This window comes from Taudactylus pleione, unplaced genomic scaffold, assembly GCF_031769625.1.
Source record: "Taudactylus pleione unplaced genomic scaffold, aTauple2 ptg000134l, whole genome shotgun sequence".
Lineage (NCBI taxonomy): Eukaryota > Metazoa > Chordata > Amphibia > Anura > Myobatrachidae > Taudactylus > Taudactylus pleione.
This window is the reverse complement of record NW_028284536.1, coordinates 8,194,712-8,221,813: the sequence shown is the minus strand read 5'-3', so window position 1 is coordinate 8,221,813 and position 27,102 is coordinate 8,194,712. Positions and strand designations below refer to the sequence as shown.

The window sequence follows — 27,102 nt, the reverse complement described above, 5'->3', positions numbered from 1 at the left end:
AAGCTTTAACTGTATGGTGCCCGTGGATCCAGATCCAAGCTATACCCCAAGGTCAACCCTGTGGACCCTATGGACTTCGTAGAAACAGAGATAACAAAGGTAAGTTCTTACCATATCTCTTGTTATGTGGTTTGAGGGAGAGGGAAGAGTCCAGGATAACTCCAAGACGGAGCACCTTGGGACTAGATGAGATAGTTGTGCCGTTAATTGATAATTAAATAGTGGGAAGTGAGGTTATGTGGGAGGGTGGGAAAACGATCAGCTCAGCCTTGGACATGTTAATGAAGAGACAGCAGAGAGACAGTTGGAGATACGAGTGAGGAGAGAGAGGAAGAGGTCAGGGGAGGAGATGTAGATCTGAGTATCATCAGCATAGAGATGATATTGGAGGTCAAAAGAGCTGATGAGTTCACCTAGAGAGGACGTATAGAGTGAGAATAGGAAGGTGCAATAACAGAAGGCTTTGGGGGAGGAGAGGAGACAGAGAAGGATCGGTCAGAGAGGTAGGAGGACAGTCAGGAGAGGGCAGTGTCACGTAGACCAAGGGAGTGAAGGATTTGCAGCAGGAGAGGGTGGTCCACAGTGTCAAATGCAGCAGAGAGGTCAAGGAGAATGAGTAGAGAGCAGTGGCCCTTGGATTTAGCAGTAAGGAGGTTGTTGCTGACTTTCGTGAGGGCTTTGTCAGTGGAGTTGGGCAGTGTCGGTGGAGTTGGGCAGTGTCGGTGGAGTGGAGAGAACGGAAGCCGGACTGAAATGAGTCAAGCAGGGAGTGGGAGAAAAGAAAGGTGGTAAGGTGGGTGTAGACAATACGCTCAAGGAGCTTGGAGGCAAAAGGGAGGAGAGAGATGGCACGGTAGTTGGAGAGAGTGTTAGGATTGAGGGTAGGTTTTTTAAGAATGGGACAAGTAGAATCTGATTGGTTGCTATGGGCAACATCTCCACTTCTAAAAAACCTGCACTTTAGTAAATTTACCCCTTAAGCCGGGCACACACTACACGATATCTTTACCGATTTGGCCAATTCCGACACATGTGTAATGTAATGTGTATGCGTGCCGCAGCATGTGAGCTCAGGTGACGCGGCTGGCGATCCCATGCAGCGCTACGTCGGGAGGGGGCAGCATATCGGGCAAGTGATCGCCCAGTGTGTACGGACTGCCCAATACATCAGCTCGTCGGCAGCCGGGTCGTGTGTGGCATCGGTGGGTACACACATCGTTTAGTGTGTACCCAGCTTAGGGTCATCCTATGTGCCTATTAATGACGGGTTTTGAGCGACTACCCCCGATGTCGTTGCTTTCTGAAGTCATTGAAATTATATATTCATTATCATTTAACAAACATGATGTATATGTGTACTGTCCCTCCTATACATATAAGTGGCAGCGTACACTCCCTACCCTTAGGGTAAGGAGCGTACGCCGCCACTAATATGTACAGGTTACATGATGGGATATTAGGATAAGGATTGAATGCCGCCATGGAGCATAAACACGGGGGACCTGCTATCAGCTTCCCTGCTTTCCCCATCCTTGTGCCATTTATATCTGAGCAGTATTCTCATAAGGAATCCCTCAGGTTTGTACTGAATGCATCGCTTAGCACCCCCTTGTGGCCAGTGTATGTGCAGGCCTATAGGTAACGGCGGCTGGCGATCACTAGTCTGTACCCAGGGCCGGCGCTAGGCTGTGCTGCCCCCAGCGCCGTCCTGTGTTGCCGCCCCTTCCCTCCTCCACTCCCTCCCTCCCAACCTTAGGGTCTCGTCGCAACCTGGTCGCTCGCTAGAGCTGTGGGTGGTAACCCACAGCTTAGCTAGCGACCAGGAGGCCACACTAAAAAAAAACAAGCGGCTCATTCAGAGCGACAGCTTGTATCTAGCGATTGACCCTGAATGAGGGCCTAAATCCCCCATTCAGTGTCGCACTCACATGAGCAATGACTGGCTGCTGTGACTGCAGAGGAGAGAGCCCCAGGTACAGCAGCTGCATCATGTTTGGACATTTATTGACGCTCTTGTACAACAAGGTGCAGGAATCAACCTCTTTCTGTCCACACAGATCCCTGGTGACCCTCGCAGACAATACAGCTGAAGTATTTCAGTTATTGAGGTGGGTGCGCCCCAAGTCTCACTGTCCGCTAAACAAGCCGGTCATTTATTGTGGTGTAAGAAGGTCGTCCTAGTCTACGCACACCTATAAGAGTCCGTCTTCTCCATGAGACATGCACAGACCACGCACCGGAGTCCTGCTCAGAACACAGGAGCACAGCGGAGGGGTCATTCCTACGACAGGTTCTGTCCATGAGAGACCACCGAGCAGTCTCAGCTGTCGTCCGCGTGGTGGTTTCTTTCGTGGACCCGTAAGTTGGACTTCTGGTGGAAGCTCTTGTCGCAGTGTTTGCACTTGTACGGCCTCTCCCCCGTGTGCGTTCTCTGGTGGTCCTTCAGGTTGGACTTCTTGCGGAAATATTTCCCGCACGTGGAACACTGGTACGGCTTCTCGCCCGTGTGAATGCGCTGGTGTCGGGCGAAGCTGGAATTGTCGCGGAAGCTCTTCTCACACTCCGAGCACTTGTAGGGCCTCTCGCCCGTGTGCGTCCGTAAATGGATCTTGAGGTGGGAGGTGCGGATGAAGCTCTTCTCGCAGTCCGTGCACTTGTACGGTCTCTCCCCCGTGTGTGTTCTCATGTGGACCTGGAAGCTGGAGTTGTTGCAGAAGGTCTTCCCGCACACGCTGCAGATGATGAAGGTCTGCCCCCGCTGGTGAAAGCTGATCGGGGCGTCTTCTCTGAAGCCTTTAGCGAAAGCAGAGTACGGGTACACCTCGTCCCCCTGGTGTGTGGCAGGGAAGGGCAATTTTACACCAGCGAAGCTGGATTCACACTCGGCAAAGACTCGCGGGTGACGGGGGCCCTCAGTCTCTTTGGGCTCAGTCTGTTTGTTCAGGTCAGAATCGTGTAACGCCGCTACAGGCTTGATCTGCCGAGCGATCCCTTTGCGTCTCCGCGTCCTCTCTCTACAGGGCGGCTCCGGGGTGTCTCGCCTGCTGGGGCTCTTGGGCAACAGTCTGGTTTTGATGGGTCTCCACTCAGCGTTGGTTTCTCCAGCTGATAGGAACAGTAAGAAGAACATTATGTTAATGTAAATATCGGGACTAGTCATTACAGGCCTCAAACCGCCTTCTCCTTCCTCGCTGTCTATTGCCGGGTACACACTAGACGATATGTCGTCCGATCTGGCCGGACTGGACGACATATCGGGCACATCGTCTAGTGTGTACCCGCTACGTCGCCGACATAGTCTAGTGTGTAGCGGCCTTAAGTGCACTGAGGAGGTTACTGCAATTACAGGAAGGAAGAGGTCCAGCCGCCTACAAGTTATATCTCTGCGCTTCTCTTACTGCAGGGTAAGAGAATAATAATAATCATTTATAGGTGACAATTTCCCCATTTCTCAGTGTGTCGACCAAACATGTCAGTATCCACCTCGGCGCCACTGCTGTAATAATGGTCTCTCTCCCCCTCTGTCATGGATCTCAGGAGCGACAGCTCAGAGAGGGGACGATATTATACCCAGGGGAAGGTATTATACCCAGTGCAGCACAGGCTGAATGCAGCCAGCGTCTGTAGTGACACAGTGACCGGAGCGTCCGTCCCGCGCAGGCCGCGGTAGTGTAAGGTGCACCAGATCCAATTACAGTGGCAAAATGAATGTGTGTGGTCCCCAGTTACAGAATTATTCCCCACTAATACCATAACATGTTTAAGGAGTCACCAGGCGCAGTAAATCTTCCTGGCACCGAAACCTGTGGCACACACATGATGGCTAGCTGCTATGGCGCAGTGGAGCAGGGCGGGCGTGTAACATAACGATGACGTCAGAACAGATACCAGCTCTTACCAGCCGCCTGGGTGTCTGCAACGTCCTCCGACTCTTTCTTTACTGTAGTACTGTAAGGTGATCCAGGCACGGGACCTAGGAGCACAAGAGGAGGGATTGTGACTGCAGCTCCCTAACATACCGCACAACTGCAAAGGACGGCTCTTAGAGAATGTAAAGACGGCTGTGGGGATTGGAGTGCAGGACACTACCGGGTGCGCTACTGGAGCTAGGGAATGCAGGACACTACCGGGTGCGCTACTGGAGCTAGGGAATGCAGGACACTACCGGGTGCGCTACTGGAGCTAGGGAATGCAGGACACTACCGGGTGCGCTACTGGAGCTAGGGAATGCAGGACACTACCGGGTGCGCTACTGGAGCTAGGGAATGCAGGACACTACCGGGTGCGCTACTGGAGCTAGGGAATGCAGGACACTACCGGGTGCGCTACTGGAGCTAGGGAATGCAGGACACTACCGGGTGCGCTACTGGAGCTAGGGAATGCAGGACACTACCGGGTGCGCTACTGGAGCTAGGGAATGCAGGACACTACCGGGTGCGCTACTGGAGCTAGGGAATGCAGGACACTACCGGGTGCGCTACTGGAGCTAGGGAATGCAGGACACTACCGGGTGCGCTACTGGAGCTAGGGAATGCAGGACACTACCGGGTGCGCTACTGGAGCTAGGGAATGCAGGACACTACCGGGTGCGCTACTGGAGCTAGGGAATGCAGGACACTACCGGGTGCGCTACTGGAGCTAGGGAATGCAGGACACTACCGGGTGCGCTACTGGAGCTAGGGAATGCAGGACACTACCGGGTGCGCTACTGGAGCTAGGGAATGCAGGACACTACCGGGTGCGCTACTGGAGCTAGGGAATGCAGGACACTACCGGGTGCGCTACTGGAGCTAGGGAATGCAGGACACTACCGGGTGCGCTACTGGAGCTAGGGAATGCAGGACTTGATGGGCTGTGCTGCTGGAGCTTTGGAGTGCAGGACGGGACTGGGAGCAGAACTGCAGAAAGGGAGTGCAGGACACAATCAGGCACATAACTGGAATTCAGGAGAGCAGGACATGATCGGTCCCACAGCCAGGGCTAGGGAGTGCAGGACATGTTCGGTCCCACAGCCAGGGCTAGGGAGTGCAGGACATGATCGGTCCCACAGCCCGGGCTAGGGAGTGCAGGACATGATCGGTCCCACAGCCGGGGCTCGGAGTGCAGGACATGATCGGTCCCACAGCCAGGGCTAGGGAGTGCAGGACATGATCGGTCCCACAGCCGTGGCTAGGGAGTGCAGGACATGATCGGTCCCACAGCCGGGGCTCGGAGTGCAGGACATGATCGGTCCCACAGCCAGGGCTAGGGAGTGCAGGACATGATCGGTCCCACAGCCGTGGCTAGGGAGTGCAGGACATGATCGGTCCCACAGCCAGGGCTAGGGAGTGCAGGACATGATCGGCCCCACAGCCGGGCTAGGGAGTGCAGGACATGATATCAGTCCCACAGCCAGGACACAGAGTACAGAATGTGTTTGGTCACACAGACGGGCCACGGAGTGCAGAGCGTGCTCGGTCACGCAGCTGGGCCTCGGAGTGCAGGACATGATCGGTCCCACAGCCGGGCCACAGAGTGCAGAGCGTGCTCGGTCACACAGCCGGGCCACGGAGTGCAGAGCGTGCTCGGTCACACAGCCGGGCCACGGAGTGCAGAGCGTGCTCGGTCACACAGCCGGGCCACGGAGTGCAGAGCGTGCTCGGTCACACAGCCGGGCCACGGAGTGCAGAGCGTGCTCGGTCACACAGCCGGGCCACGGAGTGCAGAGCGTGCTCGGTCACACAGCCGGGCCACGGAGTGCAGAGCGTGCTCGGTCACACAGCCGGGCCACGGAGTGCAGAGCGTGCTCGGTCACACAGCCGGGCCACGGAGTGCAGAGCGTGCTCGGTCACACAGCCGGGCCACGGAGTGCAGAGCGTGCTCGGTCACACAGCCGGGCCACGGAGTGCAGAGCGTGCTCGGTCACACAGCCGGGCCACGGAGTGCAGAGCGTGCTCGGTCACACAGCCGGGCCACGGAGTGCAGAGCGTGCTCGGTCACACAGCCGGGCCACGGAGTGCAGAGCGTGCTCGGTCACACAGCCGGGCCACGGAGTGCAGAGCGTGCTCGGTCACACAGCCGGGCCACGGAGTGCAGAGCGTGCTCGGTCACACAGCCGGGCCACGGAGTGCAGAGCGTGCTCGGTCACACAGCCGGGCCACGGAGTGCAGAGCGTGCTCGGTCACACAGCCAGGCCTCGGAGTGCAGGACATGAATGGGCGCACAAATGGAGCTCGGAAAATCTGGAGTAGACTGGCAGGCAGACGGGGCTGGGGTGTGCAGGACACAATCGGTCTCGTACCTGGGATTGGGAACTGGGTGTTGTCCTGTTCCTGGGACATGCAGGGAAGGCCGGCATCACACACATCTTCCTGCTTAGTGTTCGGGAGGAAATCTAATATGGAGAGATACAGAACACACAGCTCTGTACACGATGTCGCTAATACATGGGGGACGTGTGATGGTGAAACACAAGAAAGTGGGATGTTCCCGTTAGTCTCTGGCAGAGACACAATAGGGGGTTTATGAAAGGACATTGTCGGTTTCCATTATGGATTAGGAAGAAACATCTGATTGGTTGCTCTGCATCACAGCACCTTATACACAGTTACCTGCAGAGCAACTAGTCCCCCACTACTACAGACAAGGAGCAACACTCACAGCAGCACAGAGTGCTAACAGCTCACTCACCACTCTCTGTCTTTATAATCCGTGACACTTCTCCCGAATCCTCTGGGTCGCTGGAAGTGGCCCCGGGACCCTGGTAATTTATCCTCAGCATAATGTCCGGTCCGGACCCTGCACTCCAAAATACAAATCTGTGTGAGTCCTGACGGACGAGCTGCTGGGGAAAACAGAGCAAGGAACAAGGGAAGCGTGACAGAACGGAGGAGCAAGAGGCAAACACAAAGGGAGGCTGGAGCGAGGCCAGGAGGGAGCATGAAGGCACAAGTGGTGGCGGGGGGGGGGCTGTAACAGAGGGTCTCTCAGACAAAGATTCGTGGGAATGAAGTGTGGCAGAGGGAGAGTGTGAAGAGGTATAGCTTGTTGTAGGGTTATCTTTGTACGTCTGTATTACACCATCTAATAATGCATTATATGAGACATGTAATATCTATGTAACATATAGAGACAGCTGCTACCTTCCTGGGAGTGACCACGTTTACTGGGCTCATCCTCACTTATAATCCGGAAAAGAACCTCCGAGTTTTCAATGCGGTACCCTGGGGAGAGGAGCGGAGGTGTAAGTAACAGGTGCAGGGATAATACAGATATATGTCCATCCGAACACATTGTTATATGTCTAACTCTCCAACGCACGAAACCTCTCCGGAGTCATTCTCAGACCTCGGCCTCTCTAAAGACCAATTCGCCTACCAAACAGCCCCGATGGCTACTGAGAGCACTGACTGGCACACCTACATCAGGATGGCAGAGACGGGTGTACTAGTATCAACGTGAGGGAGAGTGTGACCATCTCTGACCATCATCTTCTTCCTTCTAACTTACCCCTCAACACCTCCCCAGGCCACCATAACCAAGCGCAACCTCGAGGCTGCCGACACCGTATCCTTATCCTCCCTGCCCGACTCGCTTCTCTCCCCCAATCTCTCTCTCTCCTGCCCCGACCAAGCAGCTTCCCTATACCATGCCTCCCTTATTGCTGCTCTAGACTCTGTACCTCCGGCGGACACTACTCACCCTTGCAGGTCCACACCTCAACCCTGGCATTCCAAACGCACCAGATACCTGCAAACGTGCTCACGTGCCACCGCGCGTCAGTGGAAGACATTGTGCTCCAATGCCGACTTCTCCCATTTCAGCTATGCTCTCACCCTACACTACCGCTCTCTCTCTCTCTAAACAGTCTAATATCAAGACCCTCATCTCCTCCCAATCCTCAGACCCCCGTTGTCTCTTCTCCACTTTTAACTTCCTCTCTGGCTTTGACTTCACCAAACCCACTGCAGATCCAAAACTTAATCCAACTGTCAGGACATCAAATCCCACTAGAGACTCTTCTTCGCCCCATACTCTCCTTTCCCGGCCTGCCTCTCCCCATCCTCCCAATTAATTTTACCCACTCTGACAGTGTCAGGAGATGAAGTCATGGCCCTCATAAAGGTCCTCCCCCCTTACCCTATCCCCTCCAGCCTCCTCCGATGCCTGTTCCCATCCTGTCCATCTCTCCCTCACATCAGGCACTGTCCTCTCTGCATTCAAGCATGTGCTTGTCTCCCCTATTCTCAAAAAACCCACCCTTGCTCCTGACACACTCTCTAATTACTGATCCATCTCTCTCCCATTTGCCTTCGAACACCTTAAGCAGATTGTCTACAACTGCCTTAAGCTGGGTACACACGTAAAGATCTTCTGTCCAACCATCCAACTAGTTGATTGGTTGGAATGAAAATCTGGTAATGTATGGGAGTAACTGATGATCAGCAATTTGCTCCTAAATGCCAGAAAACAGATGAAAATGGCGTCAGACAAGTTTGTTAAATGTTTGATCTAAACAATTTGTTCAAACAACAGTTTTTGTCCATTTTCCGGTGTTTGGGAGCAAATTGCTGATTGTCATTTGCTTTCATCCCTTACCAGATTTTCATTCCAACCAATCATCTAGTTGGATGGTTGGACAGAAAATCTTTACGTGTGTACCCAGCATTACTGCCTTTCTTTCCTCCAACTTCCTGCCTGACCCATTCCAGTTGGTTTCTGTCCTCTCCACTCCACTAAAACTACCCTCACTAAAGTCAGTAATGACCTCTTGCCGCCAAATACAAGGGCTACTTCTCTCTGCTCATTCTTCTCGACCTCTCTACTGCTATTGACACTGTGGACCACCCTCTCCTGCAAATCCTTCATTCCCTTGGTCTACCTCTCTGACCATTCTTTCTGTCTCTTCTCATGGCTCCACGTCACTTCCTCTACCAGTAAATGTCACCGAAGGTCTTGCTCTTGGACCTCTTCTATTCTCCCTTTATACATCATCCTTAGGTAAGCTCACCAGCTCCTTTGTCCTCAAATATCATCTCTATGCTGATGAGTCAGATCTCCCTCTCCTCCCCTGACCTCTCCCCCCTCTCTCTGATATCTGTTCCTGGATGACCCGGCACTGTATTAAACTTAAGAGGTCTAGGTCTGAGCTGATCATCTTCCCACCTTCCCAAATAACCTCACTTCTCACAATTTCTTTATCCCTTGGCAGCACAACTATCTGCTCTAGCCCCCTAGTGTGCTGTCTTGGAGTTGTCCTGGACTCCTCCTTCTCCTTCATATCACACATATCTCACAGTCCTGCAGCTTCCATCTCAGATATATTTCCAGAATTAGACTATCTGTTCTCTCCCTGGAGGCAACTAAGACCCTCATCCACTCACTGGTCCTCTTCAGCAACCTCCTCTTATCTGACCTCACTGTCTCCTACCTCTCTCCACTTCAATCTGTCCTCAATGCTGTTGCTCGGCTCATCTTCCTCTCCAAACGTTCTACATCTGCCTCCCCCCCTCCTGCAAGCCCTACACTGGCTCCCCTCCCCCTTCAGGTCCCAATTCATACTCCTCAGGCTCACCCAATCCTCTCCCATTTACATCTCTGGCCTCATCTCCCTCCACACTCCTGCCCGCCCACTTTGCTCCACAAATGTTTGCCGCCTCCCCACGCAATTGATTACGTTCTCCCACTCCCGCCTTTAAGATTTTCCCCGTGCTGCACCTTTCCTCTGGAACTCTCTCCCTCTCAGACTCTCCACAAAACTTAAAATGGGCTCTCAAGACCCATCTCTTTATCAAAGCCGGTTAGCTGTCATCCTAACCCTATGTCCCATACTCACCGTCTCCCCCCTCTGTGTCACCAGTCTGTCTGCCCCTCCCCGTTAGAATGTAAGCTCTCATGAGCAGGGCCCTCCTCCATGCGCTCTTTCTTCCCTCACTTATGCCATTATCACCTTCCCATTGCCTACAGCAGCACCTAACCCTTGGGTTCTGCCGCCCTGCTGCATATTTGGGTACTAGGATTCAGCAAGGATCGCAAATGCTAAAGCGTACGCAGATGGCCGACTATTGCACATGCATCGCAGTGCGCATGTGCGAACCGGACACTACGATCGGGACTGTGACTACCCATCGCAGAGTGATTGACAGGAAGCACCTTTTGGGGGTGGTGACGGGAGAGTGATCGGAGTAACGCAGGCGTGTCAGTGTGTTTGAACGCCGTTGCAGGGGCGTGCATAAATTAGCCACTGTGACGGCATACGCAGCCTGAGCTCTCACTGCGCGCAGGAAAGTTAGCGGATTAGTGGTAAGGTCAGACCGGCTGTAAATGTGCGAGTGGCTCCGATGTACCTCCATGTTACTGATGTTCTGGTTGGATTGCAATGTATTACGGATGTGCGAGAGGGGAAGTGGGCGCCTGCATGTTGTCCGTGAGAGTGCTTTGCAATTGCACATATCAGCATACCTTCGCGGCAGAAATACGTGCGCAATTGCTACCGCGATCGCCTTGCTGAATCTGCCCCTATGACTGCTGATGCTGCAATGTTATATACCATGCCCTGCAATGTTCTGTACTGTAAGTCGCTGTTTACTTGTTTTGTTCATATTGCGTCTGTTACGTACTTTGTTAGACGCTGCGGAGCCCTTGTGGTGCCATATAAAGGATAATAATAATAATAATAATACTGATAGTAATAATGATAATAATAATTAATAATACTGATAGTAATAATGATAATACTAATAATGATGATAGTAATAATGATAATAATAATAATACTGATAGTAATAATGATAATAATGATAATACTAATAATAATGATAGTAATAATGACGATGATAATAATAATGATGATGATAATAATAACTATTAATGATGAATTTGTGTGGAGGCTCCATTGCCAGCAGCAGAGAATCTCCCACCTAGATCCAGCAGAACGTTGTGTATCTCCCGCATCACATTCCCGTACAGATCGCGCTGCCACTCCTCCAGGATATCCCACTCCTCCTCTGTGAATGACGCGGCCACGTCTGTAAAGGACACCACAGCCTAAGGGGAGACACAAGGGCGCCAATGTCACCCGCAAACTGAGATAGGGGCTCAATAGCAAAAACCTGCTTGCTGTAATTAACACTCTCCGGGCGGGGTTCCGCTTTACGTGGCGGCGTGACATCACAGGTCGCACATGCCGCGTTGCCAGCCAGCCCGCCATACCGGGTCCGCAGGACTGCCCACACACTCTCACGCTGCTGACAGCTCTGCACTGACAGGTAGGTGTGTGGGAATTGATGTGGTTTATATTTATTCTGTGTGGCCTAACAATGCGATTGTGTTTTCTGAGGGGAGCAATTTGTTTTTTTTCTGTGGAGGCCAATGTAGTGTGTTCTATTACTGTGGAGGCCAATGTAGTATGGTTTATTCCTGAGGAGGCCAATGTAGTGTGTTTTATTCCTGTGGAGGCCAATGTAGTGTGTTTTATTCCTGTATGGACCAATGTAGTGTGTTTTATTCCTGTATGGACCAATGTAGTGTGTTTTATTCCTGTGGGGGCCAATGTAGTGTGTTTTATTCCTGTGGAGGCCAATGTAGTGTATTTTATTCCTGTGGAGGCCAATGTAGTGTGTTTTATTCCTGTGGAGGCCAATGTAGTGTGTTTTATTCCTGTATGGACCAATGTAGTGTGTGTTATTCCTGTGGAGGCCAATGTAGTGTGTTTTATTACTGTGGAGGCCAATGTAGTGTGTTTTATTCCTGAGGAGGCCAATGTACTGTGTTTTATTCCTGTATGGACCAATGTAGTGTGTGTTATTCCTGTGGAGGCCAATGTAGTGTGTTTTATTCCTGTGGAGGCCAATGTACTGTGTTTTATTCCTGTGGGGACCAATGTAGTGTGTGTTATTCCTGAGGAGGCCAATGTAGTGTGTTTTATTCCTGTATGGACCAATGTAGTGTGTGTTATTCCTGTGGAGGCCAATGTAGTGTGTTTTATTACTGTGGAGGCCAATGTAGTGTGTTTTATTCCTGAGGAGGCCAATGTACTGTGTTTTATTCCTGTATGGACCAATGTAGTGTGTGTTATTCCTGTGGAGGCCAATGTAGTGTGTTTTATTCCTGAGGAGGCCAATGTACTGTGTTTTATTCCTGTGGAGGCCAATGTACTGTGTTTTATTCCTGTATGGACCAATGTAGTGTGTGTCATTCCTGCGGAGGCCAATGTAGTGTGTTTTATTCCTGTGGGGGCCAATGTAGTGTGTTTTATTCCTGTGGAGGCCAATGTAGTGTGTTTTATTCCTGTGGAGGCCAATGTAGTGTGTTTTATTCCTGTGGAGGCCAATGTAGTGTGTTTTATTCCTGTATGGACCAATGTAGTGTGTTTTATTACTGTGGAGGCCAATGTAGTGTGTGTTATTCCTGAGGAGGCCAATGTAGTGTGTTTTATTCCTGTATGGACCAATGTAGTGTGTGTTATTCCTGTGGAGGTCAATGTAGTGTGTTTTATTACTGTGGAGGCCAATGTAGTGTGTTTTATTCCTGAGGAGGCCAATGTAATGTGTTTTATTCCTGTATGGACCAATGTAGTGTGTGTTATTCCTGTGGAGGCCAATGTAGTGTGTTTTATTCCTGAGGAGGCCAATGTACTGTGTTTTATTCCTGTATGGACCAATGTAGTGTGTGTTATTCCTGAGGAGGCCAATGTAGTGTGTTTTATTCCTGTATGGACCAATGTAGTGTGTGTTATTCCTGAGGAGGCCAATGTAGTGTGTTTTATTCCTGAGGAGGCCAATGTAGTGTGTTTTATTCCTGAGGAGGCCAATGTAGTGTGTTTTATTCCTGTATGGACCAATGTAGTGTGTTTTATTCCTGTGGGGGCCAATGTAGTGTGTTTTATTCCTGTGGGGGCCAATGTAGTGTGTTTTATTCCTGAGGAGGCCAATGTAGTGTGTTTTATTCCTGTATGGACCAATGTAGTGTGTTTTATTCCTGAGGAGGCCAATGTAGTGTGTTTTATTCCTGTATGGACCAATGTAGTGTGTGTTATTCCTGTGGAGGCCAATGTAGTGTGTTTTATTACTGTGGAGGCCAATGTAGTGTGTTTTATTCCTGAGGAGGCCAATGTACTGTGTTTTATTCCTGTATGGACCAATGTAGTGTGTGTTATTCCTGTGGAGGCCAATGTAGTGTGTTTTATTCCTGAGGAGGCCAATGTACTGTGTTTTATTCCTGTGGAGGCCAATGTACTGTGTTTTATTCCTGTATGGACCAATGTAGTGTGTGTCATTCCTGCGGAGGCCAATGTAGTGTGTTTTATTCCTGTGGGGGCCAATGTAGTGTGTTTTATTCCTGTGGAGGCCAATGTAGTGTGTTTTATTCCTGTGGAGGCCAATGTAGTGTGTTTTATTCCTGTGGAGGCCAATGTAGTGTGTTTTATTCCTGTATGGACCAATGTAGTGTGTTTTATTACTGTGGAGGCCAATGTAGTGTGTGTTATTCCTGAGGAGGCCAATGTAGTGTGTTTTATTCCTGTATGGACCAATGTAGTGTGTGTTATTCCTGTGGAGGTCAATGTAGTGTGTTTTATTACTGTGGAGGCCAATGTAGTGTGTTTTATTCCTGAGGAGGCCAATGTAATGTGTTTTATTCCTGTATGGACCAATGTAGTGTGTGTTATTCCTGTGGAGGCCAATGTAGTGTGTTTTATTCCTGAGGAGGCCAATGTACTGTGTTTTATTCCTGTATGGACCAATGTAGTGTGTGTTATTCCTGAGGAGGCCAATGTAGTGTGTTTTATTCCTGTATGGACCAATGTAGTGTGTGTTATTCCTGAGGAGGCCAATGTAGTGTGTTTTATTCCTGAGGAGGCCAATGTAGTGTGTTTTATTCCTGAGGAGGCCAATGTAGTGTGTTTTATTCCTGTATGGACCAATGTAGTGTGTTTTATTCCTGTGGGGGCCAATGTAGTGTGTTTTATTCCTGTGGGGGCCAATGTAGTGTGTTTTATTCCTGAGGAGGCCAATGTAGTGTGTTTTATTCCTGTATGGACCAATGTAGTGTGTTTTATTCCTGAGGAGGCCAATGTAGTGTGTTTTATTCCTGAGGAGGCCAATGTAGTGTGTATTATTCCTGTATGGACCAATGTAGTGTGTGTTATTCCTGTGGGGGCCAATGTAGTGTGTGTTATTCCTGAAGAGGCCAATGTAGTGTGTTTTATTCCTGAGGAGGCCAATGTAGTGTGTTTTATTCCTGTGGAGGCCAATGTAGTGTGTGTTATTCCTGTGGAGGCCAATGTATGTGTGTTTTATTCCTGTGGAGGCCAATGTAGTGTGTTTTATTCCCGAGGAGGCCAATGTAGTGTGTTTTATTCCTGTGGAGGCCAATGTAGTGTGTTTTATTCCTGTGGAGGCCAATGTAGTGTGTGTTTTATTCCTGTGGAGGCCAATGTAGTGTGTTATTCCTGTGGAGGCCAATGTATGTGTGTTTTATTCCTGTGGAGGCCAATGTACTGTGTTTTATTCCTGTATGGACCAATGTAGTGTGTTTTATTCCCGAGGAGGCCAATGTAGTGTGTTTTATTCCTGTGGAGGCCAATGTAGCGTGTTTTATTGATTTTTTTTATGTGGAGGCCAATGTGTATGTATTTCCATAGGTCGCGCACGCCACATCGTGTTAGTATGCCTCCAGTTGAGAAAGGGTGAGGATCACCGGTGTACAATGTAGTGATGAGAGGAGTAAAGCAACAATTCAGTCTGTGGGGGGCGCAGTTCTCTGTATCACGTCTCTCTGGACTTCAGGAAATGGTGTCCCTCGCATGTAACGTTCTAGGTGTACACAGCTAGTCAGACGCATGTAATGGTGCTGGAGAACAGCGCACGCGGTTTGGTAACCTACCCGCTGAGATGAATTCATCTTCAATCGCCTGATCGGTTCCTGACTCCACAGCCTCTTCTCTGAGCTTCTAGGGTCAGAAACGAGCACGCAAGATAAAGCCAGGGCGGCAGATAGCACCACCTAGAGGACAAGAGCAGTAATAGCAGGTCACTTGCCAGGTTCTACACCCCGTTATACACACACAGTAATCGCTACATGGAAGGCCAAACTGGCCAGATCCAGGCATCTGCGTCACATACAGAGCAGGTCTACTCAGCCCCCACACAGTCCCCTCCTCTAATGACCAGCTTTACCAGCCCGCCCAAACAATATGCACCCGTCGCGGAGTAACAGACATGGTAATAATAGGATAATACACAGATATCGCTTTGTGTGTGGACAGTGTCACACTGATCACAGAATGGAAGAGTCAAGCAGGGGCAACTGGGTGCCAGGAAGAATGTGCCCCCATTACATGTGACAATACCATGTAGCAGTCCTTTGTGGTGTACATGCCCTGGTAATAATGCTCCACAACTGCAGCAATCATAGACTCAAAAGCGCAAGGTTCAACGCAGTAAGATCCATTCTCACAAACCTTCTCTCAACATACTCTCCCTCTGCCAGCGGAGAGAAAAGGCGGCAAGCAAGAGGCGGAGGTGACGATGGAGAGGAGAAAAGAGGAGAGGAGGTGAGGAGAAAAGAGGAGAGGAGGTGAGGATGGAGAGGAGAAGAGAGAGGAGGTGACGATGGAGAGGAGAAGAGAGGAGGTGACGATGGAGAGGAGAAAAGAGGAGAGGAGGTGAGGATGGAGAGGAGAAAAGAGGAGAGGAGGTGAGGATGAAGAGGAGAAAAGAGGAGAGGAGGTGAGGATGGAGAGGAGAAAAGAGGAGAGGAGGTGAGGATGGAGAGGAGAAGAGAGGAGAGGAGGTGACGATGGAGAGGAGAAGAGAGGAGAGGAGGTGACGATGGAGAGGAGAAGAGAGGAGAGGAGGTGACGATGGAGAGGAGAAAAGAGGAGAGGAGGTGACGATGGAGAGGAGAAAAGAGGAGAGGAGGTGACGATGGAGAGGAGAAAAGAGGAGAGGAGGTGACGATGGAGAGGAGAAAAGAGGAGAGGGGGTGAGGATGGAGAGGAGAAAAGAGGAGAGGAGGTGAGGATGGAGAGGAGAAAAGAGGAGAGGGGGTGAGGATGGAGAGGAGAAAAGAGGAGAGGAGGTGAGGATGGAGAGGAGAAAAGAGGAGAGGAGGTTAGGATGGAGAGGAGAAGAGAGGAGGTGAGGATGAAGAGGAGAAGAGAGGAGAGGAGGTGAGGATGGAGAGGAGAAAAGAGGAGAGGAGGAGAGGATGGAGAGGAGAAGAGAGGAGAGGAGGTGACGATGGAGAGGAGAAGAGAGGAGAGGAGGTGACGATGGAGAGGAGAAAAGAGGAGAGGGGGTGACGATGGAGAGAAGAAAAGAGGAGAGGAGGTGACGATGGAGAGGAGAAAAGAGGAGAGGAGGTGACGATGGAGAGGAGAAAAGAGGAGAGGGGGTGAGGATGGAGAGGAGAAAAGAGGAGGTGAGGATGGAGAGGAGAAAAGAGGAGAGGGGGTGAGGATGGAGAGGAGAAAAGAGGAGAGGTGGTGAGGATGGAGAGGAGAAAAGAGGAGAGGAGGTGAGGATGGAGAGGAGAAAAGAGGAGAGGGGGTGAGGATGGAGAGGAGAAAAGAGGAGAGGAGGTGACGATGGAGAGGAGAAAAGAGGAGAGGAGGTGACGATGGAGAGGAGAAAAGAGGAGAGGAGGTGACGATGGAGAGGAGAAAAGAGGAGAGGAGGTGAAGATGGAGAGGAGAAAAGAGGAGAGGGGGTGACGATGGAGAGGAGAAAAGAGGAGAGGAGGTGAGGATGGAGAGGAGAAAAGAGAAGGTGAGGATGGAGAGGAGAAAAGAGGAGAGGAGGTGAGGATGGAGAGGAGAAAAGAGAAGGTGAGGATGGAGAGGAGAAAAGAGAAGAGGAGGTGACGATGGAGAGGAGAAAAGAGAAGGTGAGGATGGAGAGGAGAAAAGAGCAGAGGAGGTGAGGATGGAGAGGAGAAAAGAGGAGGTGAGGATGGAGAGGAGAAAAGAGGAGAGGAGGTGAGGATGGAGAGGAAAAAAGAGGAGAGGATGTGAGGATGGAGAGGAGAAAAGATGAGGTGAGGATGGAGAGGAGAAAAGAGGAGAGGGGGTGAGGATGGAGAGGAGAAAAGAGAAGAGGAGGTGACGATGGAGAGGAGAAAAGAGAAGAGGAGGTGAGGAAGGAGAGGAGAAAAGAGAAGAGGAGGTGAGGATGGAGAGGAGAAAAGAGAAGATGAGGTGACAATGGAGAGGAGAAAAGAGAAGAGAAGGTGAGGATGGAGAGGAGAAAAGAGAAGAGGAGGTGACAATGGAGAGGAGAAAAGAGAAGAGGAGGTGACGATGGAGAGGAGAAAAGAGGAGGTGACGATGGAGAGGAGAAAAGAGGAGAGGAGGTGACAATGGAGAAGAGAAATGAGAAGAGGAGGTGACGATGGAGAGGAGAAAAGAGGAGAGGAGGTGACGATGGAGAGGAGAAAAGAGGAGAGGAGGTGACGATGGAGAGGAGAAAAGAGAAGAGGAGGTGACGATGGAGAGGAGAAAAGAGGAGAGGGGGTGACGATGGAGAGGAGAAAAGAGGAGAGGAGGTGAGGATGGAGAGGAGAAAAGAGAAGGTGAGGATGGAGAGGAGAAAAGAGAAGGTGAGGATGGAGAGGAGGTGAGGATGGAGAGGAGAAAAGAGAAGGTGAGGATGGAGAGGAGAAAAGAGGAGAGGAGGTGAGGATGGAGAGGAGAAAAGAGGAGGTGAGGATGGAGAGGAGAAAAGAGGAGAGGAGGTGAGGATGGAGAGGAGAAAAGAGGAGAGGAGGTGAGGATGGAGAGGAGAAAAGAGGAGAGGAGGTGAGGATGGAGAGGAGAAAAGAGGAGGTGAGGATGGAGAGGAGAAAAGAGAGGAGGTGAGGATGGAGAGGAGAAAAGAGAAGAGGAGGTAACGATGGAGAGGAGAAAAGAGAAGAGGAGGTGAGGATGGAGAGGAGAAAAGAGGAGAGGAGGTGACGATGGAGAGGAGAAAAGAGGAGAGGAGGTGACGATGGAGAGGAGAAAAGAGGAGAGGAGGTGACAATGGAGAAGAGAAATGAGAAGTGTAGGTGACGATGGAAAGGAGAAAAGAGGAGAGGAGATGACGGAGAGGACAAAAGAGAAGACTAGATGACGATGGAGAGGAGAAAAGAGGAGAGGAGGTGACGATGGAGAGGAGAAAAGAGGAGAGGGGGTGAGGATGGAGAGGAGAAAAGAGGAGAGGAGGTGAGGATGGAGAGGAGAAAAGAGGAGAGGGGGTGAGGATGGAGAGGAGAAAAGAGGAGAGGAGGTGAGGATGGAGAGGAGAAAAGAGGAGAGGAGGTTAGGATGGAGAGGAGAAGAGAGGAGGTGAGGATGAAGAGGAGAAGAGAGGAGAGGAGGTGAGGATGGAGAGGAGAAAAGAGGAGAGGAGGAGAGGATGGAGAGGAGAAGAGAGGAGAGGAGGTGACGATGGAGAGGAGAAGAGAGGAGAGGAGGTGACGATGGAGAGGAGAAAAGAGGAGAGGGGGTGACGATGGAGAGAAGAAAAGAGGAGAGGAGGTGACGATGGAGAGGAGAAAAGAGGAGAGGAGGTGACGATGGAGAGGAGAAAAGAGGAGAGGGGGTGAGGATGGAGAGGAGAAAAGAGGAGGTGAGGATGGAGAGGAGAAAAGAGGAGAGGGGGTGAGGATGGAGAGGAGAAAAGAGGAGAGGTGGTGAGGATGGAGAGGAGAAAAGAGGAGAGGAGGTGAGGATGGAGAGGAGAAAAGAGGAGAGGGGGTGAGGATGGAGAGGAGAAAAGAGGAGAGGAGGTGACGATGGAGAGGAGAAAAGAGGAGAGGAGGTGACGATGGAGAGGAGAAAAGAGGAGAGGAGGTGACGATGGAGAGGAGAAAAGAGGAGAGGAGGTGACGATGGAGAGGAGAAAAGAGGAGAGGGGGTGACGATGGAGAGGAGAAAAGAGGAGAGGAGGTGAGGATGGAGAGGAGAAAAGAGAAGGTGAGGATGGAGAGGAGAAAAGAGGAGAGGAGGTGAGGATGGAGAGGAGAAAAGAGAAGGTGAGGATGGAGAGGAGAAAAGAGAAGAGGAGGTGACGATGGAGAGGAGAAAAGAGAAGGTGAGGATGGAGAGGAGAAAAGAGCAGAGGAGGTGAGGATGGAGAGGAGAAAAGAGGAGGTGAGGATGGAGAGGAGAAAAGAGGAGAGGAGGTGAGGATGGAGAGGAAAAAAGAGGAGAGGATGTGAGGATGGAGAGGAGAAAAGATGAGGTGAGGATGGAGAGGAGAAAAGAGGAGAGGGGGTGAGGATGGAGAGGAGAAAAGAGAAGAGGAGGTGACGATGGAGAGGAGAAAAGAGAAGAGGAGGTGAGGAAGGAGAGGAGAAAAGAGAAGAGGAGGTGAGGATGGAGAGGAGAAAAGAGAAGATGAGGTGACAATGGAGAGGAGAAAAGAGAAGAGAAGGTGAGGATGGAGAGGAGAAAAGAGAAGAGGAGGTGACAATGGAGAGGAGAAAAGAGAAGAGGAGGTGACGATGGAGAGGAGAAAAGAGGAGGTGACGATGGAGAGGAGAAAAGAGGAGAGGAGGTGACAATGGAGAAGAGAAATGAGAAGAGGAGGTGACGATGGAGAGGAGAAAAGAGGAGAGGAGGTGACGATGGAGAGGAGAAAAGAGGAGAGGAGGTGACGATGGAGAGGAGAAAAGAGAAGAGGAGGTGACGATGGAGAGGAGAAAAGAGGAGAGGGGGTGACGATGGAGAGGAGAAAAGAGGAGAGGAGGTGAGGATGGAGAGGAGAAAAGAGAAGGTGAGGATGGAGAGGAGAAAAGAGAAGGTGAGGATGGAGAGGAGGTGAGGATGGAGAGGAGAAAAGAGAAGGTGAGGATGGAGAGGAGAAAAGAGGAGAGGAGGTGAGGATGGAGAGGAGAAAAGAGGAGGTGAGGATGGAGAGGAGAAAAGAGGAGAGGAGGTGAGGATGGAGAGGAGAAAAGAGGAGAGGAGGTGAGGATGGAGAGGAGAAAAGAGGAGAGGAGGTGAGGATGGAGAGGAGAAAAGAGGAGGTGAGGATGGAGAGGAGAAAAGAGGAGAGGAGGTGAGGATGGAGAGGAGAAAAGAGAAGAGGAGGTAACGATGGAGAGGAGAAAAGAGAAGAGGAGGTGAGGATGGAGAGGAGAAAAGAGGAGAGGAGGTGACGATGGAGAGGAGAAAAGAGGAGAGGAGGTGACGATGGAGAGGAGAAAAGAGGAGAGGAGGTGACGATGGAAAGGAGAAAAGAGGAGAGGAGATGACGGAGAGGACAAAAGAGAAGACTAGATGACGATGGAGAGGCGAGAAGAGAAGAGGAGGTGACGATGGAGAGGCGAAAATGGGGAGGCAAAAAGTGGAGAGGTGGTAATGATGGAGAGACGAAAAGAAGAGGATGTGACGAAAGAGAGGCGAGAAGAGGTGACGATAGAGGGGCGAAAAAAGGAGGGAACGATGGAGAGACAAGAAGAGAAGAGGTGACTATGGCATGACTGGCTGTCAAGACCCTCATAGTACAGCACTATCTCTCACTCCTATACCAGGCTGAGCCCAGCGGTGGTGGAACCACAGGTACCAGCATGCCTGGCTGTCAAGACCCTCATAGTACAGCACTATCTCTCACTCCTATACCAGGCTGAGCCCAGCGGTGGTGGAACCACAGGTACCAGCATGCCTGGCTGTCAGGACCCTCATAGTACAGCACTATCTCTCACTCCTATACCAGACTGAGCCCAGCGGTGGGGGAACCACAGGTACCAGCATGCCCGGCTGTCAGGAGCCTCACAGTGCAGCACTATCTCTAACTCCTATACCAGACTGAGCCCAGCGGTGGTGGAACCACAGGTACCAGCATGCCCGGCTGTCAGGACCCTCATAGTACAGCACTATCTCTCACTCCTATACCAGGCTGAGCCCAGCGGTGGAGGAACCACAGGTACCAGCATGCCCGGCTGGCAGTGGGGGAGCTATACACACAGGACACACGTTACATGACGTCACTCCCCGGTCACGGTCTCCTGCTCTCACCGGGCTCCGGTCTCGGCTTCGCAGAATCACAGGAGCTGAGGAACCGCAGCCACCGCACTGCGCATGCGTCTACTCCTCTCACTACAGCCGCGCATGCGCAACATACAGCCGGTCGCCGCGCATGCGCAGTGCCTGAACCACGTCCGCGCATGCGCAGTACTACAGCAGGTCCCGCACATGCGCAGTGCCTACACCACACAGACCTCTCATTGCCCTGCGGATTAGTGACGGTCTCCCCATAGTGTGCCCGGGAGCTGACCCTCCGGCCAGTACTCAGCATACATAGGACCGGGTGGAGTTTAGGGATCCGCCATATTCTTGTAGCCTTATGGTGAAGACCTCAAATGCCCTGTGACGTCATTTCCGTTTGAGTCTCCTTACTCGGCGCTAACTAGCGCTCGTCTGTCTTGGTGACGTCACAAGGTGTCATTACCCCCCCACAAGCCATGACGTCATCATCGGTAAGTACTGACTTAATTACTACTATACTGTGATACCATATACTCAGCACTGTGTACAGCACCGCACCCCCTGCTCCCCGTGTATATAGGCTTACTATACTGTGATACCATATACTCAGCACTGTGTACAGCACCGCACCCCCTGCTCCCCGTGTATATAGGCTTACTATACTGTGATACCATATACTCAGCACTGTGTACAGCACCGCACCCCTGCTCCCCGTGTATATAGGCTTACTATACTGTGATACCATATACTCAGCACTGTGTACAGCACCCCCTGCTCCCCGTGTATATAGGCTTACTATACTGTGATACCATATACTCAGCACTGTGTACAGCACTGCACCCCTGCTCCCCGTGTATATAGGCTTACTATACTGTGATACCATGTACTCAGCACTGTGTACAGCACCGCACCCCCTGCTCCCCGTGTATATAGGCTTACTATACTGTGATACCATATACTCAGCACTGTGTACAGCACCGCACCCCCTGCTCCCCGTGTATATAGGCTTACTATACTGTGATACCATATACTCAGCACTGTGTACAGCACCGCACCCCCTGCTCCCCGTGTATATAGGCTTACTATACTGTGATACCATATACTCAGCACTGTGTACAGCACCGCACCCCTGCTCCCCGTGTATATAGGCTTACTATACTGTGATACCATATACTCAGCACTGTGTACAGCACCCCCTGCTCCCCGTGTATATAGGCTTACTATACTGTGATACCATATACTCAGCACTGTGTACAGCACTGCACCCCTGCTCCCCGTGTATATAGGCTTACTATACTGTGATACCATATACTCAGCACTGTGTACAGCACCGCACCCCCTGCTCCCCGTGTATATAGGCTTACTATACTGTGATACCATATACTCAGCACTGTGTACAGCACCGCACCCCCTGCTCCCCGTGTATATAGGCTTACTATACTGTGATACCATATACTCAGCACTGTGTACAGCACCCCCTGCTCCCCGTGTATATAGGCTTACTATACTGTGATACCATATACTCAGCACTGTGTACAGCACCCCCTGCTCCCCGTGTATATAGGCTTACTATACTGTGATACCATATACTCAGCACTGTGTACAGCACCGCACCCCCTGCTCCCCGTGTATATAGGCTTACTATACTGTGATACCATATACTCAGCACTGTGTACAGCACCGCACCCCCTGCTCCCCGTGTATATAGGCTTACTATACTGTGATACCATATACTCAGCACTGTGTACAGCACCGCACCCCCTGCTCCCCGTGTATATAGGCTTACTATACTGTGATACCATATACTCAGCACTGTGTACAGCACCCCCTGCTCCCCGTGTATATAGGCTTACTATACTGTGATACCATATACTCAGCACTGTGTACAGCACCCCCTGCTCCCCGTGTATATAGGCTTACTATACTGTGATACCATATACTCAGCACTGTGTACAGCACCCCCTGCTCCCCGTGTATATAGGCTTACTATACTGTGATACCATATACTCAGCACTGTGTACAGCACCGCACCCCCTGCTCCCCGTGTATATAGGCTTACTATACTGTGATACCATATACTCAGCACTGTGTACAGCACCGCACCCCCTGCTCCCCGTGTATATAGGCTTACTATACTGTGATACCATATACTCAGCACTGTGTACAGCACCCCCTGCTCCCCGTGTATATAGGCTTACTTTACTGTGATACCATATACTCAGCACTGTGTACAGCACCCCCTGCTCCCCGTGTATATAGGCTTACTATACTGTGATACCATATACTCAGCACTGTGTACAGCACCGCACCCCTGCTCCCCGTGTATATAGGCTTACTATACTGTGATACCATATACTCAGCACTGTGTACAGCACCGCACCCCTGCTCCCCGTGTATATAGGCTTACTATACTGTGATACCATATACTCAGCACTGTGTACAGCACCGCACCCCCTGCTCCCCGTGTATATAGGCTTACTATACTGTGATACCATATACTCAGCACTGTGTACAGCACCGCACCCCCTGCTCCCCGTGTATATAGGCTTACTATACTGTGATACCATATACTCAGCACTGTGTACAGCACCCCCTGCTCCCCGTGTATATAGGCTTACTATACTGTGATACCATATACTCTGCACTGTGTACAGCACCGCACCCCCTGCTCCCCGTGTATATAGGCTTACTATACTGTGATACCATATACTCAGCACTGTGTACAGCACCGCACCCCCTGCTCCCCGTGTATATAGGCTTACTATACTGTGATACCATATACTCAGCACTGTGTACAGCACCGCACCCCCTGCTCCCCGTGTATATAGGCTTACTATACTGTGATACCATATACTCAGCACTGTGTACAGCACCGCACCCCCTGCTCCCCGTGTATATAGGCTTACTATACTGTGATACCATATACTCAGCACTGTGTACAGCACCCCCTGCTCCCCGTGTATATAGGCTTACTATACTGTGATACCATATACTCAGCACTGTGTACAGCACCCCCTGCTCCCCGTGTATATAGGCTTACTATACTGTGATACCATATACTCAGCACTGTGTACAGCACCGCACCCCCTGCTCCCCGTGTATATAGGCTTACTATACTGTGATACCATATACTCAGCACTGTGTACAGCACCGCACCCCCTGCTCCCCGTGTATATAGGCTTACTATACTGTGATACCATATACTCAGCACTGTGTACAGCACCGCACCCCCTGCTCCCCGTGTATATAGGCTTACTATACTGTGATACCATATACTCAGCACTGTGTACAGCACCCCCTGCTCCCCGTGTATATAGGCTTACTATACTGTGATACCATATACTCAGCACTGTGTACAGCACCCCCACCCTGCTCCCCGTGTATATAGGCTTACTATACTGTGATACCATATACTCAGCACTGTGTACAGCACCGCACCCCCTGCTCCCCGTGTATATAGGCTTACTATACTGTGATACCATATACTCAGCACTGTGTACAGCACCGCACCCCCTGCTCCTCGTGAATATAGGCTTACTATACTGTGATACCATATACTCAGCACTGTGTACAGCACCGCACCCCCTGCTCCCCGTGTATATAGGCTTACTATACTGTGATACCATATACTCAGCACTGTGTACAGCACCGCACCCCCTGCTCCCCGTGTATATAGGCTTACTATACTGTGATACCATATACTCAGCACTGTGTACAGCACCGCACCCCCTGCTCCCCGTGTATATAGGCTTACTATACTGTGATACCATATACTCAGCACTGTGTACAGCACCGCACCCCCTGCTCCCCGTGTATATAGGCTTACTATACTGTGATACCATATACTCAGCACTGTGTACAGCACCGCACCCCCTGCTCCCCGTGTATATAGGCTTACTATACTGTGATACCATATACTCAGCACTGTGTACAGCACCGCACCCCCTGCTCCCCGTGTATATAGGCTTACTATACTGTGATACCATATACTCAGCACTGTGTACAGCACCGCACCCCCTGCTCCCCGTGTATATAGGCTTACTTTACTGTGATACCATATACTCAGCACTGTGTACAGCACCCCCTGCTCCCCGTGTATATAGGCTTACTATACTGTGATACCATATACTCAGCACTGTGTACAGCACCCCCTGCTCCCCGTGTATATAGGCTTACTATACTGTGATACCATATACTCAGCACTGTGTACAGCACCCCCTGCTCCCCGTGTATATAGGCTTACTATACTGTGATACCATATACTCAGCACTGTGTACAGCACCGCACCCCCTGCTCCCCGTGTATATAGGCTTACTATACTGTGATACCATATACTCAGCACTGTGTACAGCACCGCACCCCCTGCTCCCCGTGTATATAGGCTTACTATACTGTGATACCATATACTCAGCACTGTGTACAGCACCGCACCCCCTGCTCCCCGTGTATATAGGCTTACTATACTGTGATACCATATACTCAGCACTGTGTACAGCACCCCCTGCTCCCCGTGTATATAGGCTTACTATACTGTGATACCATATACTCAGCACTGTGTACAGCACCGCACCCCCTGCTCCCCGTGTATATAGGCTTACTATACTGTGATACCATATACTCAGCACTGTGTACAGCACCGCACCCCCTGCTCCCCGTGTATATAGGCTTACTATACTGTGATACCATATACTCAGCACTGTGTACAGCACCCCCTGCTCCCCGTGTATATAGGCTTACTATACTGTGATACCATATACTCAGCACTGTGTACAGCACCGCACCCCCTGCTCCTCGTGTATATAGGCTTACTATACTGTGATACCATATACTCAGCACTGTGTACAGCACCGCACCCCCTGCTCCCCGTGTATATAGGCTTACTATACTGTGATACCATATACTCAGCACTGTGTACAGCACCGCACCCCCTGCTCCCCGTGTATATAGGCTTACTATACTGTGATACCATATACTCTGCACTGTGTACAGCACCGCACCCCCTGCTCCCCGTGTATATAGGCTTACTATACTGTGATACCATATACTCAGCACTGTGTACAGCACCCCCTGCTCCCCGTGTATATAGGCTTACTATACTGTGATACCATATACTCAGCACTGTGTACAGCACCGCACCCCCTGCTCCCCGTGTATATAGGCTTACTATACTGTGATACCATATACTCAGCACTGTGTACAGCACCCCCTGCTCCCCGTGTATATAGGCTTACTATACTGTGATACCATATACTCAGCACTGTGTACAGCACCGCACCCCCTGCTCCCCGTGTATATAGGCTTACTATACTGTGATACCATGTACTCAGCACTGTGTACAGCACCCCCTGCTCCCCGTGTATATAGGCTTACTATACTGTGATACCATATACTCAGCACTGTGTACAGCACCCCCCACCCTGCTCCCCATGTATATAGGCTTACTATACTGTGATACCATATACTCAGCACTGTGTACAGCACCGCACCCCCTGCTCCCCGTGTATATAGGCTTACTATACTGTGATACCATATACTCAGCACTGTGTACAGCACCCCCTGCTCCCCGTGTATATAGGCTTACTATACTGTGATACCATATACTCAGCACTGTGTACAGCACTGCACCCCCTGCTCCCCGTGTATATAGGCTTACTATACTGTGATACCATATACTCAGCACTGTGTACAGCTCCGCACCCCCTGCTCCCCGTGTATATAGGCTTACTATACTGTGATACCATATACTCAGCACTGTGTACAGCACCGCACCCCCTGCTCCCCGTGTATATAGGCTTACTATACTGTGATACCATATACTCAGCACTGTGTACAGCACCCCCTGCTCCCCGTGTATATAGGCTTACTATACTGTGATACCATATACTCAGCACTGTGTACAGCACCCCCTGCTCCCCGTGTATATAGGCTTACTATACTGTGATACCATATACTCAGCACTGTGTACAGCACCGCACCCCCTGCTCCCCGTGTATATAGGCTTACTATACTGTGATACCATATACTCAGCACTGTGTACAGCACCGCACCCCCTGCTCCCCGTGTATATAGGCTTACTATACTGTGATACCATATACTCAGCACTGTGTACAGCACCCCCTGCTCCCCGTGTATATAGGCTTACTATACTGTGA

General features: G+C 50.8%; 1 protein-coding gene and 1 pseudogene across 6 annotated transcripts in view; one reads left to right on the top strand and one right to left on the bottom strand.

Moving 5' to 3' along the window:
* Positions 1-1,997: 1,997 nt before the first annotated feature.
* Positions 1,998-21,096, bottom strand: LOC148523430 (zinc finger protein 425-like). Of its 5 annotated transcripts, none has more exons than XM_088473319.1 (8): positions 20,981-21,094; positions 14,863-14,982; positions 10,899-11,025; positions 7,119-7,202; positions 6,670-6,777; positions 6,281-6,373; positions 3,899-3,973; positions 1,998-3,105 (listed from the first exon to the last, which is right to left on the bottom strand). In XM_088473319.1, the coding sequence occupies exons 2-8, from the start codon at positions 14,878-14,880 to the stop codon at positions 2,321-2,323; spliced, it is 1,290 nt and encodes a 429-aa protein (XP_088329445.1). In that variant the 5' UTR covers positions 14,881-14,982; positions 20,981-21,094; the 3' UTR covers positions 1,998-2,320. The 5 variants fall into 5 exon arrangements, with proteins under 5 accessions (XP_088329445.1, XP_088329448.1, XP_088329450.1 ...); XM_088473322.1 differs by having other exon boundaries at positions 7,122-7,202; positions 20,981-21,092; XM_088473324.1 differs by lacking the exon at positions 20,981-21,094 and adding an exon at positions 20,930-20,956 and having other exon boundaries at positions 7,122-7,202.
* Positions 21,097-21,258: 162 nt separating this feature from the next.
* LOC148523429 (uncharacterized) overlaps positions 21,259-27,102 on the top strand; it is a 45,799-nt pseudogene continuing 39,955 nt past the window's right edge. Inside the window, exon 1 of the transcript XR_015878468.1 lies at positions 21,259-21,441. The product of XR_015878468.1 is annotated as an uncharacterized LOC148523429 (transcript). The remainder of the gene's footprint in view (positions 21,442-27,102) is intronic.